The sequence below is a fragment of the Equus przewalskii genome, chromosome 15 (assembly GCF_037783145.1).
Source record: "Equus przewalskii isolate Varuska chromosome 15, EquPr2, whole genome shotgun sequence".
NCBI classification, from domain to species: Eukaryota; Metazoa; Chordata; class Mammalia; order Perissodactyla; family Equidae; genus Equus; species Equus przewalskii.
Genome location: NC_091845.1, coordinates 5,954,695 through 5,972,676, shown reverse-complemented (window position 1 = coordinate 5,972,676; position 17,982 = coordinate 5,954,695). Strand labels below are relative to the sequence as shown.

Genomic DNA, 17,982 nt, shown 5'->3' with positions numbered 1-17,982 from the left:
ATAATCCTTTGTATTTCTGTGGTGCCCATTGTAATTTATCCTCTTCCATTTCTGACTTTATTTGAGTCTTCTCTCTTTTTTTCTTAGTGAGTCTGGCTAAAGGTTTGTCATTTTGTTCATCTTCAAAGAATGAGCTCTTAGTTTCATTAATCCTTTCTATTGTTTTTTAGTCTCTATTTCATTTATTTCTGCTCTGATTTTTATTTCCTTCCTTCTAATGACTTTCGGCTTTGTTGTTCTTTCTCTAATTCTTTCAGGTATGGGGTAAGCTTATTTGAGATTTTTCTTGTTTGTTGAAGTAGACCTGTATTGCTATAAATTTCCATCTTAATACTAGTTTTGCTGTATCCCATAAGTTTTCATATGTTGTGTTTTCATTTTCATTTGTCTCTAGTATTTTCTAATTTCTCCTTTGATTTCTTCATTGATCCAACAGTTGTTCAGTAGCATGTTGCTTAGCCTCCACATATCTAGTTTCATAGTATTGTGGTTGGAAAACATGCTTGATGCGATTTTAATCTTCTTAAGTTTATTGAGGCTTGCTTTGTTTCCCAACATATGGTCCATCCTTGAGAATGTTCCACGTGTATTTGAGAAGAATGTGTATTCTGCTGTTTGGGGAGGGAATGTTCCATGTATATCTACTAAGTTCACTTGGTCTAGTGTTTCATTTAAGGCCACCATGTCCTCATCAACTTTCTGTCTGGATGATCTACCCACTGACATAAGCAGAGTGTTAAGGTCCCCTACTATTATTGTGTTGCTATCAAGTTCTCCCTTTAGGTCTGCTAGGAGCTACTTTATACACTTTTGTGCTCCTGCGTTAGGTGCACATATGCTAATAAGTGTTATGTCTTCTTGGTGGAATGTCTCTTTTATAATTATATAATGGCCATCTTTGTCTCTTATCTTTTTTTTTTTAAGATTGGCACCTAAGCTAACAAGTGTTGCCAATCTTTTTTGTTTAAATTTTATTTTTATTCTTCTCTCCAAAGCCCCCCAGTACATAGTTGTATATTCTAGTTGTGAGTGCCTCTGGTTGTGCTATATGGGACACCACCTCAGCATGGCCTGATGAGTGGTGCCACATCCATGCCCAGGATCCAAACTGATGAAACCCTGGGCCACCGAAACAGAGTGCTGGATCTTAACCACTGGCCACAGGGCCAGCCCTCTTGTTATCTTTTTTATCTTGAAGTCTTCTTTGTCTGATATAAGTATGGCTACACCCACATTATTTTGCTTGCTGTTTGCCTGGAGTATCTCCTTTCATCCCTTCACTCTGATAAAGGCTGGTTTTTAATGTCATCTCAGCAGGTGAGCACACGCCAAACGGAACAGAAGTAGGGACATCACAGCGCCCCAGCACAAGCCAGGACGGTTCTGACACAGCGGCCGCCGTCTCAAAGCGCAGTGAGGCAGCAGCTCTGGGCTGTTCCATCCAGGGCTCTTGCTGTAAGAGGGGCAATGCTCATCAGGGTCCCTCCACTCGGGGACGCTGCTGGCCCTGCTGTCCTGACAGCCCGAGCTCCTGTGCGAACACCTCTGGGTAAGTGACGGATGTCGGCCTCTCACCACCTCCAGTGACAAAACACTAGGAGGCTCGTGCATCTCACACATCGCACCTCACTCCTTCAGTCGCAGCGTCTCCCCCGGCTCCCCAGGAGCTCCCTCAGCGCCGCCACTGGGCTCCGTCACCGTCCGTCCGGCCTTCCTCAGAGGAACGGCCTCTGCCTGCGGCGCTCCCCCGGGCCCCGGGCCAGCCCCCCGCAGGCCCCGAGCAGAGCAGCGGCCCCGGAGAGCCGGCCGCACGCACGGACGCGGGGCTCCGGACGAGGCTCCCTCCCTCGCTGAAGCGCTCAGCCCGGAGAGGCAGGCGGGTGTCCGCGTCTCTGCGGGGCCAGCACCTCCTTCCCCTGCGCGACGCCTTCTGTCCCCACCGACTCGTCCCCACGCCCTTCCCCGTCCCCTCCTGGGATTAACGGGCGCCTCACAGCAGCGAGCACCCGCCCGGCTCCAGACGCGCCCCGGCCGCCGGCGCCGCCCGCACAGAAACTCGGCGCCTCCCCTCCGCCCTGGGGCCGCCCGCCACTTCGCCGGCCCGCGCCGCCGCGCCCGCGCTGCCCCTCGCTTCCCCCGGCCCCCAGCGCAGGCCCGCGTCTCCTCGCCTCCGCCCGCCCGCCCGCCGCACCCGCGCTGCCCCTCGCTTCCCCCGGCCCCCAGCGCAGGCCCGCGTCTCCTCGCCTCCGCCCGCCCCACGCCGCCGGACCCGCGCTGCCCCTCGCTTCCCTCGGCCCCCCGCGCAGGCCCGCGTCTCCTCGCCTCACCCGCGCTCCAGCCTCGCCTCCGCCACCCGCGCAGGCTGGCGTCTCCTCGCCTCCGCCGCCCGCCCGCCGCACCCGCGCTGCCCCTCGCTTTCCCCGGCCCCCCGCGCAGGCCCGCGTCTCCTCGCCTCCGCCGCCCGCCCGCCGCACCCGCGCTGCCCCTCGCTTTCCCCGGCCCCCAGCGCAGGCCCGCGTCTCCTCGCCTCCGCCGCCCGCCCGCCGCACCCGCGCTGCCCCTCGCTTCCCCCGGCCCCCAGCGCAGGCCCGCGTCTCCTCGCCTCCGCCGCCCGCCCGCCGCACCCGCGCTGCCCCTCGCTTTCCCCGGCCCCCCGCGCAGGCCCGGGTCTCCTCGCCTCCGCTGCCCGCCCTGCGCCGCCCGCCCCCCTACCTGGCCCCAGCCGCCGGCTCGAGTCGCCTCACCTCCGCCGCACGCCCGCCCCGCGTCGCCGCACCCCCACCCGGGCCCAGCCGCCCGCTCGAGTCGCCTCACCTCCGGCTCGGCCGGCGGCGCACGCCGCTCTCCTCTCCCGGACGCCCTCAGACTGCGCAGCCCGCACTGGGGCATCAGCCCCACCCCCAGGCGGCGGGTGGTCCCCGCGACGTCCCTCCGGCTCTGGCAGGTGCTTCTTCCCCGCGCCCAGGAGGACACAGGACGCGGGGCGCTAAGCCTGCACCCCCCGGAAGAGCCGCAGGAGGCGGCTGTGCCTGCCTTTGGAGACTCCTCCATCCCGGGGTTCTCAGAGCGCCACCTTCCTCCATGTCCCCCCGGGTCCCCTCCCAGGACCACCCGCGGAGTGGGGCGGAGGGCGAGTCTCGCGGGAGCAGCGTCGTCTCCGTCGCCAGCCGGGCCGATGCGCCGGGGAGCCTGGGTCCTGCTCTGTGCAGCGGGAACCGTAACCAGGGCCCCAAGGCGATGTCGGGCGCCCTTCCCCGTGTTGCCGCCTGCCTCAGAGTTCGGGGCAAAGCTGAGCACCCATGAGGAAAACCTCCGTGAGCCACAGTCACTCTCAGACTTCTGTGGGCTCCAGAACGAGGCGTTCAGGGCCTCACCTTCCCCCGCCCCCAAGCCTGAACCTCTGAGGGGAGGGGGGAGGCCTGGTTCTTTAAACGGCTTTACAGGTGTATTTCAGCCACAAAGTCGGCTCGAGTTTAAAAGAGCAGCCGCGTGGCCCGAGGCCGCTTCCCTTCTGCATCTGCAGCCAACGGAGTGCTCTCGAAGGGCTGTTCTGCCCCTCCGTGCGGTCGCCGAACTGCACTGAACCGGGAGCGGGCGAACCCCAGGGCACGCGCCAGCTCCGACCTGAGGCTGGGGACACCCAGGGAGCGACCCCACCCCCCGGGCCCGCAGCATCCCCTGGAGGAGGAGGCTGGTGTGAGAGGGCGAGACCCAGCGCGTGAACTCCACGCGGCCGTCATTGCCTCCGCAGACCTGCGCTGCTCCTGTTCCCGGGCCTGGGGCTCCCACACCCTGAGTGGGAGCGGCTCCTGCCCCCTGCAAAGTACAGCAGCCAAAGGGCTGTGGGTGCAAAGGGACAGAGCAGGTGTTCTCGGTGGGGCGGCCTCGAAGGGGAAGGTGGAGCCCTGAAGCATGAGCCTGCAGAAGTAGCAGTCATTCAGTAAATACGTGCTGACTTATTTATAGGGACAAGATGGTTTTAGGGGGGATAAATTCGAGAGGAGATGCAAGCATTTTATTCATCTGCAATGTCTCTTCCCTGGCAGCCAGGGCAGCCAGTTCTAGGACAAGCTAAAACCATCCCCTATTAAAAAAAAAAAAAAAAGAAGTTACCACCTAGCAGTCCTGGGGCTGGGGTTAAACCAAAAAAAAAAAAAATCCTCAATGATTCCTAATTGTTTCTGAATACACAGGCTTGAGGAGTTTCTACTGGGTTCAGGAGGACGCTGTGACTTCTGCGTAGTGCTGGGGAGAAAAGGGTAGGAGCAGGGCCTCTGCAGGCTGGCCTCAGCCAACAGACGCCAAGATGATGTCTACTGGCAGCTCCTCCGAACTTCTGGCTGTCACCTGCATTGTTACTGTATCCAAAAGCAGCAGCCGGGAGCGCACCAGGATGTCATGACCACCCCGGAACACACCTAGAAGGGAAGAGACAATAAATACAGGAGTGTAAGGCAGAAGGGGCTGCAGAGGCTAGGCTGAGGGTGGCGTTTGCAGCCACTGATCCGGGCAGCTCTCGTGCAGTGAAATGGGAGTGGCCTGGAACCAGGAGAGCTGGGCTGAAATCCCTGAGGCTCACGTGCCTTACTCCGCTTCTCTCAGCTGCAGTATCCTCATCTACAAAGTGGAGGAGATAATACTAACCGTATTTCAAGCTTCTGCCAAGCTCAGATACATTAACAGACACACAAGCCTCGTCCCTGATGTCAGAGGCTCTCACACGTTGGCTGGATCTAAGAGCACGATGAAGGGACAGCCCCCGCCATGACAAAACTGCAGAGCAGGTGTCTGCAAGACCCAAGGACTGAGGAGCGTCAGTGGGCTTGGGGGCTGTCAGCTGTGAGCAGGGCACTGAAGCAGAGCTCCCTTCCCAACCCTGTTTATAAACTCTCAGCAAAAAGCATCTCCCATTTCCTTCTGTTCACTGTTTTACGTGTGATAACTGTATTGCCCCTCCCCTTAAATAAAGAGTCATTATCTCTTAGAGAAACACCCAGATACACAAACATTTATATATAAAATGCTTTATCTAGAATTTGCTTTCAAATAATCTGGGGGTGAGAATGAGTAGGGGTATAGATGCTGTTAGTTATTGAAGCTGGAAGATGGGTACATGGGGGTTCATCGTACTATTCAATGTTTGTGTATGTTTGAAAATTTCCATGATGAATGCTTAAAATCCCATTCCTATTAGAAAAGATCAACAACCCAGTAGAAAATTAGACAAAGAATATGAAAACAATTCACAGAAAGGGAAATACGATGGCACTTCACATTTGAGAAGATGCTTGACTTCATTCAATATACAAGAAATGTAAAATAAAACTACACTAAGACACCATTTTTCACCCAGACTGGCAAAGATCATAACATCTGATAATATACTGTGTTGTCCAGAGTGTGGGAGCAGAGGCATACAATTCCTATGGAAGGCACTAGAAATATTTATCACAATGAGAAATGCACTTTGACCTGGTAATGCCTTTGGAAACTTATCCTATAGATATCCTCAGTGCACACGTGCAAAATAAAGTATGTGTGTATACATGTATATGTGTATTCTTGGGTTATTCGCTATAGCCCTGTCTGTAATAGCAAAAGACTGGAACAGTCTAAGTGTTCATTGATACGGCTGGTTCTGTAACCTATGGAACATCCATACAGCGGGATATGAGGCAGCTACACACAGCAACGAGGATTCAGTTTGGGATGAGGAAGAAGTTCTGGAGAGGATGGTGGTGACAATTGCACAACAGCGTGAATGTACTTAATGCCACTGAACTGTACAAATGGTTAAATGGTTAAAATGGTAAATTTTATGTTGTGTATATTTTATCACAATCCAAAAAAAGAAAGAAGGAGGACAGTCTATGTACTGAGAGGGCAGATCTCCAAGATGCACTGTCAAGTGAAAAGTCAGGTCCATTGCAATGTACATACCATTTGTACATAAACATCTGAGTTAAAAAAGGGAAATGTGTCTGTATTCACTTTTCTAGCCACAAAATCCCTGGAGGACAGAGCGGCATTGCCTGTAATAGTGACACTGGCCGCCCGTGGAAGGGAACGGATGACTGGCAGCAAGGGTTGGGAGGGGGACATTTCACTGCGGGTCTTTCTGCCCCTGGTGAGCCATCAGCACTGTGAGTTGGGATCCCTGTGTTCCCAGTGGGCGTGCGTTCCCAGGATGCAGTGGCGTCTGCACTGCGAGCTGCCCAGGCCCCTCCCACTCAGAAATGCCGCTTACCAGCCAGGAGCAGCGTGTGGGTGTTCTTGTTATCCAGCACTTTGTCCGACCTCTCACAAGGGTGCATTCCCAGGAATTTCACGCTATTGCCCACAGCCTCTGCACGGAGAAATCCCAGTATCATTAACCCACAGATCTTGTCTCCCTTTGTGCCACCACCACTCCCCATCCCCTAACCCTGCTCTGAGGGGTTTTTAATGAAGTGGCATCTGAAGTATGCGCTCTAGACATTGGCCCTGGATCCTTGGGGGCAGGGGGCGGGGAGGAGAGAAAGGGGAGAGGCACGCCAACAGTAGCCAAGGATTTTACCTTCAAGTGTCTTGATGGTCGACAAGGTGAATGTTTCCTCCTTCTCAAACTCATCTCCTACCTCATCCCAGGCTGCTTCGAAGTTCAGCTTCATGACCTTCTGGATGTGGTCAGCTACAGCGACTTCCAGGTCTTCCAGCTGGGGAGAGGGACGGGCTGTTAGGCACGCACTTCCAGGGGAGAAACTCCCTGCTTGTGCACCTCTGCGCCTCTGCGCTGTACTCGCTGCTCATCCTTTCCTCCAACACATACAGCAGCTGCTTGCTCGATGCTGAGCACTGTGCTAGGCTCTGGGGACACACAGCAACTTGACTGGGTCCCTGTCCTCAAGGTGGTCACAGCCAAGTAGCATCCCTTTAACAGAAAACACCCTGACCCAGTAGCCACCTTAGGGTGTCAGCTGCAAGATGCATCCCCTCAGGAGCCCCCTAGAGTCAGCGCCTCAAGGATCCAGGGCCTGTAGGGAGCACTCACAGAGGTCTGCTTCCTGTGGCTCGGTCACTCCTATGACTCAGCAGGTCCTCCCCCTACCTCAGCTGTGTCCTCTGGGCCTACCTGTCCTGGACGCCCACCTCCATCCTAGCTGTGTCATCCCTGAACTTGACACATAATTCTTCCCCCTACTTCGGACTGAGTGTACCCAAAGCTTCCCCATCCATTTCCCCAACACATCTTCCCTGAGCCCCTGCTCTTGTGGATGTGCCAGGTGCACATAAGCAGGACGTGGGTCCTACACAGCAGCACTGCCTCAGACCCGCCTCTCCCAAGGAGCTCACCTGGTCCTGGGGCAGTTCCTGCCCTTAGGGTCATTGCTGACTCAGGGAGGCCCCTCCTCGACAGTGGTGCTAGGATGACACAACCGTGCATGTCAGTTATATTCCACAGTGACTGTCCCTCTTGTCATGAGGAGTTCTAGCAATGTCCATCCCCAGGCCGAGCATAACAGTCTGCACTCAGGTGGCACTGAGCCACTGCCCTATCGTCAAACCCCAGAACGATCCTGCGCTCGGTTCCATACAAGCTCAGAGAGGTGGAATTTGAAGGGCTATTTCAGTGCATCAAAGGACCACCCAGCAGACACAAACTGATCCAGCTACTCTAGAAAGCAAGCTGACAAAATGAATCAGAGTCTTAAAATCATGCTTATCCTTTGACCCAATTATTCCACTTCCAGGAATCTATCCTAAGGAGATAATCTGAAATGCAGATAAAAATTTGCATCCAAAGGATGTTTAATGTAGCATTTATAGTGAAAATTTGAAATACATGTTTGAATTATGATATATCTACATAACAGAGTATTTCAAAGTCATTAAAAATTGTGTTTATAAAGTATTCGTAATGAAAGAGGAAAATGCTTACACTATGGTTTTAAGTGAAAACAGCAAGATGTATAACGTATAGAATGATCTCAATTATGCAACTCTCCCCCAAATAACTCCCAAGGACCACGGGTAATGTTTTCCTATTTGTTTACACTTTGTTTTTGTATTTCCCAAGTTTTCTTTCTGTACATGAGCATGTACTTTTTGAGTTAAAAAAAAGTTTCTTCCAAGGAGAGCTGTAAAGCCCAAAACAGCAAGAAAGCGCTTCACGTCTCGTTGTCAGCTCCTGGAGGGAGTTGCTCTGCAGCCTCAGGCACAGAACTGAGCCTCCTGACACTAGCTTCTTCCCACATATTCATCCTCATAGCCATCGTCAGCGGTCTCCCCAGTGGTGGGGTCGCGGTCCTTGACAGTGAACTTCATCATGCAGCTGAACATGCAGGCCACTGCAGGGAAGAGAAGCTGGGTGGTCAGGATGTCTGCAGCCATGGTGGGGGATGAGCTCCTCCATAGGGCAGGTGGCCATAGCCTGCTCTCTGGGTCTCTGCTATGCTATCAGTAGTAGCAACATGCCATCCAACCCCACAAATCTAGACAGGGATGCCACTGCATGGAAGGCAGGAGAGTGAAACCACGGGTACAAGGAGTCTCCTCTTGGGGAAGGAAGAAAGAGGGAAGCAGAGATGCTGCGGGATGGCTATGTCCATGTATATAGTCACAGGCCCACTGTCCAAGGTCTGGAAAAAGCAGCTGGTGGTTTCCTTGGGAGGAGTGGATTTGGGATGGTTCAGTATAGTGCCTGTCTTTGTGCTTTCATGGTACAATGAGCACTGGTCTGAGGCCCAGAGAGACCTGGGTTCTGCCTCCTACCAGCCGTGTGAACTTAGACAAGTCATTCCACCTGAGTCTGTTTCCTCATCTGGGAACAGGGACAGCAGTACTTAGCCCCACAGGTCTTCAATGACTATGAAATCAGATAATGTATGAGAAGTACCCAGGACTTAGCCATCATGCTGCTTCTCAGGACTGAAATAAAAGTTGAAGCTCTCATAGGAGACCAACGGCTAGTGCACAAGCTGCCCACCTCATCCTGATCCCAAGGGCGCCCACAAGGCCAGGGCAGTGTCTAGAGAAGGGCTCACCAGCTGTGGCGTCTTCCTTGGGCAGTGCCACCAGTGTGTAGCAGGTCCCAGGCTGGTTGTAGGGAAGGTTCCGGGCAGGCACGTAACAGAGCACCTCGTAGGCCTCAGTGGGCTCCATCTGCACCTTGACATTCTCCAAGGTCTGGTCGTTGAGTGTGTTCGTGCAGTCAAACTGGACCACAGCAGAGAGGAGTTGCTTAGACACCACTCTAGGTCCAAGCCCTGCTGCCAGGAGGTCCTACCTCTCACCCTGTGGGCCAAAATGACCCCATCCCAGTCCCCCTGCCCAGGCTCCCTGTCTCCATGCTGACACTCAGGAGCCAGAGAGGTCCTAGGTCAAGGGCGAAAGAGACATACCAGCTGGTGACAGATCTTGTCATCAAGTTGGGCTCCCAACCAACTCAATGCGGGGGGCCATGACCCTACAGGACCCATCACCCTGGGACCACTCCCTGGGCCCAAGCCCCAGCAGGGCCTCAGCCCTCCCTGCTCACCTGGAACACCATGTGGTCAGTGAAGGTGTGTTTGGTGCAGCAGACAACGTACTCTGTCTCTGATTCAGTGAGGGCCACAGGCTCAGGCGAGGACCTAAAGAGGGGCCCCAGCCCATGGAACTCTGGCACTGCCGCCAACTGCTCTGAAACCCACAGGCCACACGTCCACTCAGCTTTTCAATTCCCCGACCAACTTGTGATGGTTTCTAATAAATGTCATGCCCAATTCTCAAGGTCTTTCACTCTACTGAGATGGATGGATGTCTATACAACTGGTTATTTGCTATTTCCTAAAGATACCGATGCATTTTCTCGTCTCCCTAACCTTAAATTGTACCACCCGCAACAACTACTCTCCTCCCCTCTGTCCCACGAAAGACCTTAGAAGCAATAAACTGACTGGGAGACCCCACTGTCCTACACATAATCCATTTGGAGACTCCCTCAACTTTAGCTCAGCAAGAATTCTTTTTTTTTTTTTGAGGAAGATTAGCCCTGAGCTAACATCTGCTGCCAATCCTCCTCTTTTTGCTGAGGAAGACTGGCCCTGAGCTAACATCCGTGCCCATCTTCCTCTGCTTTATATGTGGGACCCCTGCCACAGCATGACTTGCCAAGTGGTGCCATGTCTGCACCCGGGATCCGAACCGGCGAACCCCAGGCCACAGAAGCGAAACGTGCACACTTAACCACTGTGCCACGAGGCCGGCCTCAGGATTCTTAAAAGAAGGTGGAAATTAGGAAAAGACTAAGAGGATGAGATGAATGCTGTTATAGCCACAGAATCAGGAAAAAGAACAAACTGGTACTATACATTTGTCAGTTAAGACAAATGGCCAATAAGGAGATGTTCCAGATTCAGCATGTGGCAGAAAACCCAGCTCAGAGTGGTCTGTGGGCATGTGGCAAAGCCTATCCCTACACCCCATAGCCAGGTTCCAGCACTGGGCTGGGTCTCCTGGGCCATCCGGGTGAATGAGGCATCTGGCAGCTGCCTGCACATGGCGTCTCCCTGTGACGGCTACAGCTGCTGCTGACCTAAATAACTTTGGAAATTCACGGAATCTGCAAAACTGAAGGCAAAAGAAGATATACATAGCACTATACTCTAGTTGATCAAATTGTTTCCAATGGGGGTACAGGTTAACAATTCTGATATCACTTAACATATATGCTGGAATCAAACAATTAGGTTAATGGGTGGCTGATGGTGGGAGCCAGGTTTCTCACTGTTGGAGTAGGAGGTTATGGTTCAGCAAGGGGAGGAGGCTGGAATGATCCATGGGGTAACGGATTAGAGTTGGAGATAGCAGTATGAACTCACGGTTAGCTTAATAGAGATAGAAATGGGTACGTATAGAAATTTTTATAGGTATTTGGATATGAGTAGGTTAGTATACACACAAATGTCTCCTTGTTCTGTCAGCTGAGAGAGCCTACATGCAATGACACCTCAGTAGCAACAAGCGTATCTAGCACCCACATCTTGGTTTCTAATGCCATTCTCCAATAAAAGGAACCAGGGTTTCTTATTATCTACGAGTCAAAAAGGTACATTCAGAGAAGTGTTGCTTCCTTCTCATCCCTCTTCCCTATTCCCATTCCTCCCTTCTTTTCAGCCCTTTCCTACCTGTGGGTAACCAATCATTTTGATTTCTGCTTTATCTTTCCTGGACTTCTTTTGCACACATGAGTAGACACATGTATTTTCCTATATCTTCTTTCTTACATGACACATAGCATACCGTAGATACTTTTTTGCACTTTACTTTTTTCCCCTTAACTGTATATATGGAAATCACTCCATATCAGCTTATAGAGATGTTTCTCATTCATTTTTTTTAGGAGAAATCAGCACTTATTATGTATCAGCCTTGTTATAGATTTGTTTCATAAGGGACTTTATTTAATAGCTCTGTCTGCTGAGGGGCCCTAGAAGAACTGACATCCCAGTAGCAATGAGCACACCCAGCACCCAGATATTGGTTTCTAAGCATCATTCTCCAGTAAAAGGAACCACTGCTCCTTGAAAAAGTAGGTGGTTATAGGGTTGGAACAGGGAAGATACAAGATGAGCCTTGAACATCTGTTGGTGCCAGAAAGAAAACAAAGTACTCAGAAAAGGATGAGGGCTTGTCAAAAGAACACAGGAGCCAGACTTAAGGGTCTCCCGATGGCCAAACCTGGGACACTTTGAGCAACAAAATATGTAGTAATAGTATTGGATTATAACTGAAAGTATAAAATGAATATACATGAGACCATGGATATAAATAAATAATTGGGAGAAAAAGTATATGAGGAAGAGACACGTCTTCCTTTTAGAAGAATTTCAATTAATAAATGCGGAAGGAAAGAGAGAAATAGAAAATCACCATTTGGGAGGCAAGCCTGGTGGCTCAGTGGTTAAGTGCGCACGTTCCACTTTGGCGGCCTGGGGTTTGCTGGTTCGGATCCCAGGTGCGGACATGGCACTGCTTGGCAAGCCATGCTGTGGTAGGCGTCCCACATATAAAGTAGAGGAAGATGGGCATGGATGTTAGCTCAGGGCCAGTCTTCTTCCACAAAAAGAGGAGGATTGGTGGCAGTTAGCTCAGGGCTAATCTTCCTCAAAAAAAAAAAAAAGAAAGAAAATCACCATTTGGCAGCAAGACCATAACAGAAAGGTCCTCCAATGGATGCTAAAACTGGTGGGTGCAAGTTTGAGGAGAAACAGGATGTTTGCATAGTCTTGGAGGATCTCCCCCAAGATATTTATTAAGTACTATGTCTAAAATTTTATAAATTATAAAAATTTTAAAAATTTTAGGTGTAAATTTATAAAATTATAAATGTATCAATTACAAAGAGAAACATAGTAACTTCGTGGAAAAACTCGGCTTAACCAAGACACAGGCTAGCCAAGTGATCCAGGTTACCATCACCACTCGTAAGACTTATCAGCATCATGAAGCCTTCGCCATGATGCACAGAAAAGAGCATAAAACTACTTGTGTCATATTTTTGCCCAAAATGCATAACGTGAACCTGATCACGAGAAAACCTTAGACAAACCCAGATTAAGGGACATTCTGTAAAATTATTGAGCAGTTCTCTCCAAAAGTGTCAAGGTCATGAAAAACAAGGGAGGAAGGCAGAACAGCCACAGATTGGAGGAGGCTAAAGAGAGATGACAACCAAATGTAGTGCGGGGCCCTGAACTGGATGCTGGAATAGAAAACAGACATTACTGGAAAAATCGATAAAATTCAAAGGTCTACAGTTTGGTTTATAGTGTATCAATACTAATTTCCTGGTTTTGATCATTGTAGCACAGCAATGCAAGATGCTAATATTAGAGGAAGAAATTGGGTGAAAGTTATATAAAAACTTTCTGTACTATTTTGCTACTTTTTGGTAAGTCTAAAATTATTTCAGTTTACAGGGGATACACCAAAAACATTAGCAGCCAGAAAGACTTAAACTGAAAGTGCGCAAAAAATAAATAAAAATAAAAGTTCAGGTAATTCTAACCAAGAGAAAACAGGCATCACCATATTTATAACAGACAAAATAGGCTTTAAAGCAAAAAGCATTATTTTGTAAAAAGATCACTACATAATGATAAAGGGAACACTTCACCAGGACATACAATAATTCTAAATGTGTACACACCTAGTAATACTATGAAAATACATTAAGTAAAAGAGAACAGATTTACTAGAAGAAATTGACAAGTCAACTATCAAAGTGGGAATTTTTAACACAGCATTCTCAGTAAAGGATAGATTAAACAGACAAAACTTAGGAATATCAATTAGGATATCAATTAAGAAGCTTGATATAATAGACATACATAAAACCCTGCACCCAACACTTAGAAAATGCATGTTCTTTTCAACACGTATAAAAATTTACAATCTAATAGCTCATAAGGCAAGTCTCAGCAAATCCTGAACTGCTGTTCTACAGATCTGATCAGCAGCTGCCTGGGGTTTTGCCACACAGAGTTGAGTATCTCTGCCTCCATTAGCCTGGTGTTGCAAAAACAATCCAATTTTGATTCCAGGGTCATTTATTGAGTAGCTGTTCCAAGGTTCTAGGCTCTACACTAAGTGTTTGCTGTGGACGCCTCTGGAACATGGCGCCCAGCTACACCTAATTTCCGAGACTCTTTTGCAGTTAGGCATGGCCATGTGCCTAAGACTGGCCCATGGCGTAGGATTGGAAGCAACGTCCGGGACTTATGACACTGGATATGGGCTCCTCCACACTCTTTCCCCTTCTGCCGGCTGGAACCCAGGTATGCCATTGATCCAACTTCAAGCAGTTGAGGACAGTGTTCTAGGCGATGTCAGAATGCTAAGATGGAGGGAGCCATCTGGGTTCCTGAATACCTAAAGGGAGCAAAGCTGCCCTGCCCGCCTCAGAACTCTTATGAGAGAGAGAAATGCTCTTGGTTCTTGAAAACACATGATGGGTGGGGGCTGTTTGTCATAGCAGCTTCACCTTTACCCTAATACATCAGACTCACCCTGGATAAGAATCTCCCGCCCCCACCTCTGATAGTAACAGCTATTTTTCCCTCATGTTTTTAAACTGTGGTTTAATACACATAACATAAAATTTACCATCTTAACCATTTTTAAGTGTACAGTTCAGTGGCATTAAATCCATTCATAATGTTATGCAACCATCACCACCATCCACCTCCATAACTGTTCATAGTGTAAAACAGAGATTCTGTACCCCTTGAACAACCCCCCATTCCCCCTCCTCCCTGCCCAAGGCAACCACCATTCTACTTTCTATTGCTATGGTTGTGACTATTCTAAGTACCTCATATAAATAGAATCATACAGTATTTATCTTCTTGAGACTGGCTTCTTTCACTTGGCATAATGTCCTCAAGGTTTATCCATGTTGTAGCATGTGTCAGAATTTCCTTTCTTTTTAAGGCTGAATAGTATTCCATTGTATATATAGTCCACATTTTGCATATCCGTTTGTCAGTCGATGGACACTTGTTTCCACCTTTTGGCTGTCGCGAATAATATTGCTACGAACGTGGTTGTAAAATGTCTCTTTGAGATCCTGCTTTCAATTCTTTTGGGTCTATACCCAGAAGCAGACTTGCTGGATCATATGGTAATTCTATTTTTAATTATTTGAGGAACTGCCAAACTTTTCCACAGCAGCTGCACCATTTTACATTCCCCCCAACAGTATGAAGGGTTCCAATTTCTCTACATCCTCGTCAACATGTGTTACTTTCTGTTTTATTGATAGTAGCCATCCTAATGGGTGTAACAGTTATTTCGTGACGTGTGCCAGGCAGAGCCCTGTATGAACCCATCTCAGGGACTCCTACCTTATCCTAAGTCCCTCTTGCCTCAGCCTCTGGGACGCCCCGATCTTCAAGCTTCCTCCCTTCCTCACCTCTACTCCTTCTGAGACTTCTTCTCCTCTACCCAAACTCTGAAGGTTGGACTTCCCTCAGGGCACGGTGCCAGGCTCTCTTCTCTCTCATCACTCTTTCTAATGATCTCATTCACTTCCAAGGCTTTATATATTAATTCATTAATGATTTTTAATCAGCTTTAGTGAGGAGTAATTTACATATAGTAAGTCTGCCATTTTTAAGAGTACATCTTGATAAGTTTTGACCACTACAATACGATGTAATCGCCACTACAATAAAGATACAAAACATTTCCTCCTTCCCAAAAAGTCCCCTCGGACCGCTTTGCACTCACTCTGCATTGCTGCCCTGCCCCCAGCCCCTGGCGACCACTGGACATCTGACATAAATGGAATCAAATAACATGTAGACTTTATGTCTCCCTCCTTTCACTTAGCATAATGTTCTTGAGATTTATCCATTTTATTGCATTTCTTCCTTTCTTTTGCTAAGTAAAATTGCACTCTATGAATGCGCCACAGTGGGCTTCTCCAGTCACGAGCTGATGGACGTTTGTTTCCTGTTTTTGGTGCTCATAAATAAAGCTGCCACATTCATGTGCAAGGATTAGTGTGAACACACGTTTTCATTTTTCTTGGGTAAACATCTGTGAGTGTAATTGCCGGGTCATATGGTAACTATACTTTATAAGAAACTGCCAAACTGGTTTCCAAAGTTATCATTATTTAATTATTTTTGACTTGTAGAACTATATTCACTTGTAAAATTATTCCAAAAATATTGTTAGGCAGGAAAAAAAAAACCTTGTTAAACTGCATATTTATTTCATATCCCTCCTTTTCCTTCGGACACATTTCCATGTAGTAAAGAACAGCTCAATAAAGTTTTACATATGTTATATATGCATAGTCATCACCCCAATCAAGACGGAGAATATTTACAGCACTCCAAGAAGGCTGCCTTGTGTTCTTTCCAGTCAGTATCCCTCAATGGCAACTACTATTCTGACTTCTGTCCTCTTTAGACTAGTTTTGCCTGGTTTGGAACTTCACACAAACGGAACCATACAGTATGCACTCCTAAGTCTGGCTTCTTTTATTCAGTATAGAATCTCTGAGATTCCTTTATGTTATTTTGTGCAGGAGTAGTGAGCTAGTTGTCATTGCTGTGCAGTATTCCATTTTATGAATATACCGTAGTCTGTCTATCCACTCACCTGTTGATGAACGCTTGGGTTGTTTCTAATTTGGGGCTATTCTGAACAAAGCTGCTCTGAACATTCTTTTGTTGAATACACATGCATTCATGTATCTTGGATACACGCTCGAGAGTAGGATTGCTAATCTGAGTAAGTCAAGGTAGATATACGCTTAGCTTTTGTAACTATTGCCAAGCAGTTTTCCAACGTAGTTGCACCCATTTAAAGCTCCCACCAGCACCAGAGAAGAGTTCCATTTGTTCCACATCCTCGATAACACTTAGTATCATCCATCCTTGTACATGCCCATCGCTTTAAATACCATCTCTGTGAGACCTTCCCTTCACCTCTCTCTCTGATGCAGCGTTCTCCCCTGATGCACCTGGGGCATCCACTCCTCAATGTGACATCTCTCCTTGGATGTCTTGTTGGTATCTCCAAGATAACAGGTCAACGTAGAGCTCTCCAGTTCTCTTTCCTCCCAAAGGGTTCCTTCCCCTGACATCCTCATCCCCATAAAAAGCACCACTATCTACTCACCTTCTCTAGCTGAAAACCTGTAATTCCTCCCTTTCCCTTACCTCAACATCCACTCCTTTAGCAAAGCTGCTGTATCTATTTCTATGATACAGCCGAATCTGTCCATTTCTTCCCCGCTTCACTACCACCCCCTTAATGCAAACCACCATCATCCTTGATTGCATGACTGCTCAGCAGCCAGAGGGATCTTTCTAAATTAATTGTGTCACCTCCTTGCTTAATGCCCTCCAGTGGCTGCCTAGTGTTTGGCATAAAATCCCAACTCCTCACCTTGGTCTGAAAGGCCATGAATGATGTGACCCCTGTTCACCTCTCTGACCTCAACTCCTCCCCTAGGAGACTGACCACATTCCAGCCACTGCCTTTTCTTCAATACATCAGGCTTGTTCTCACCTCAGGACCTTTGCACTTGCTGTTCCCCCTCTGGGAAGATCTTCCCTCAAATTTTTGCCCAGCTGCTTCCTTTTCATCTGTTCAGATGTTAGCCCAAGTGTCTCTTTCTCAAAAAAGGCCCTCCCTGACCACCTTGGCTAAAGTTGCCCCTCCACCCCCGAGGCACTCTCTGTCACCTCGCCCTCTTTTATTTTCTGTGTAGCTCTTATTTTCCTTATCAAATCTCTTTCTTTCTTAATGCTGCTGTCCTCTACCACAATGTAAGGTCCCCAAGGGGCAGGGGCTGTGCATGTCTAGTCCCCCACTGTGTCCCTACTGTCCAGAACCGCACTGTCCACTGTGGTAGCCCCTAGCCACAGGTGGCTATTTAAGCTGAAATTAATTAAAAGTAAACAGAATTAAGAATTCAATTCCTCAGTCTCACTAGTCACATTTCAAGTGCTCAACAGCCACCTGTGGCTAGTGGTTACCATATTGGATAGCATAGACGTAGGAAACTTCCAACACTGCAGAAAGTTCTGTTGGACAGCACTGCTCTAGAAGCCAGGTACCCATAATAACAGGTACCCGAAAAGTGCGTTATAAAGATTTCTTTATCGCCATCTTATGGGTGAGAAAAACAGCTCAGAGAGGTTGTGTCATTATCCCAACGCCTCACAGTCAGGAAGCAGCCCAGCAGGGATTTGAACCCAGAGTTGTCTTGCTACAAAGCATATGCTACTCTCCTTCCCAAAGCCAGCAGCCTCCTGGCTTTTAGAGATGCACAGGCTCTCCTTGTCCTCCTACAGACCCTCTCGCTCTGAACTTGTACCCACCTGTGGGCAGCTTCGTGGGAGGATTGTTGCCCAAGGCATTAAGGGGCCTGGGGTCAGTCCTGATTCCATCCCAGATTCATTCGCTGTGTGACCTTGTGCATCTCAGCAGCGTTGCTAT

General features: G+C 48.8%; 4 protein-coding genes across 7 annotated transcripts in view; 1 reads left to right on the top strand and 3 right to left on the bottom strand.

The window, feature by feature from the left end:
- The window catches only part of TMEM40 (transmembrane protein 40), a 65,727-nt gene extending 62,780 nt beyond the window's left edge, over positions 1–2,947 (bottom strand). For all 3 annotated transcript variants that reach the window (XR_011526864.1, XM_070574717.1, XM_070574718.1), the window contains exon 1: positions 2,815–2,947. The gene's annotated coding sequence lies outside the window, so the exon portion shown is untranslated. The remainder of the gene's footprint in view (positions 1–2,814) is intronic.
- LOC139076070 (uncharacterized) lies at positions 1,468–3,303 on the top strand. The gene is made up of 3 exons (XM_070576386.1): positions 1,468–1,549; positions 2,021–2,940; positions 3,106–3,303. Exons 1-3 carry the CDS (start codon positions 1,468–1,470, stop codon positions 3,301–3,303), a joined length of 1,200 nt encoding a protein of 399 aa, XP_070432487.1.
- Positions 3,304–3,993: 690 nt separating this feature from the next.
- Positions 3,994–17,982, bottom strand: LOC103558168 (COPI coat complex subunit gamma 1). Of its 2 annotated transcripts, none has more exons than XM_070574719.1 (4): positions 17,865–17,982; positions 6,557–6,695; positions 6,248–6,346; positions 3,994–4,418 (listed from the first exon to the last, which is right to left on the bottom strand). In XM_070574719.1, the coding sequence occupies exons 1-4, from the start codon at positions 17,931–17,933 to the stop codon at positions 4,288–4,290; spliced, it is 438 nt and encodes a 145-aa protein (XP_070430820.1). In that variant the 5' UTR covers positions 17,934–17,982; the 3' UTR covers positions 3,994–4,287. The 2 variants fall into 2 exon arrangements, with proteins under 2 accessions (XP_070430820.1, XP_070430821.1); XM_070574720.1 differs by lacking the exon at positions 17,865–17,982 and adding an exon at positions 7,333–7,445.
- Positions 7,771–9,664, bottom strand: LOC139075913 (coatomer subunit gamma-1-like). Its single transcript, XM_070574722.1, has 3 exons — positions 9,518–9,664; positions 9,024–9,195; positions 7,771–8,327 (listed from the first exon to the last, which is right to left on the bottom strand). Exons 1-3 carry the CDS (start codon positions 9,527–9,529, stop codon positions 8,218–8,220), a joined length of 294 nt encoding a protein of 97 aa, XP_070430823.1. The 5' UTR covers positions 9,530–9,664; the 3' UTR covers positions 7,771–8,217.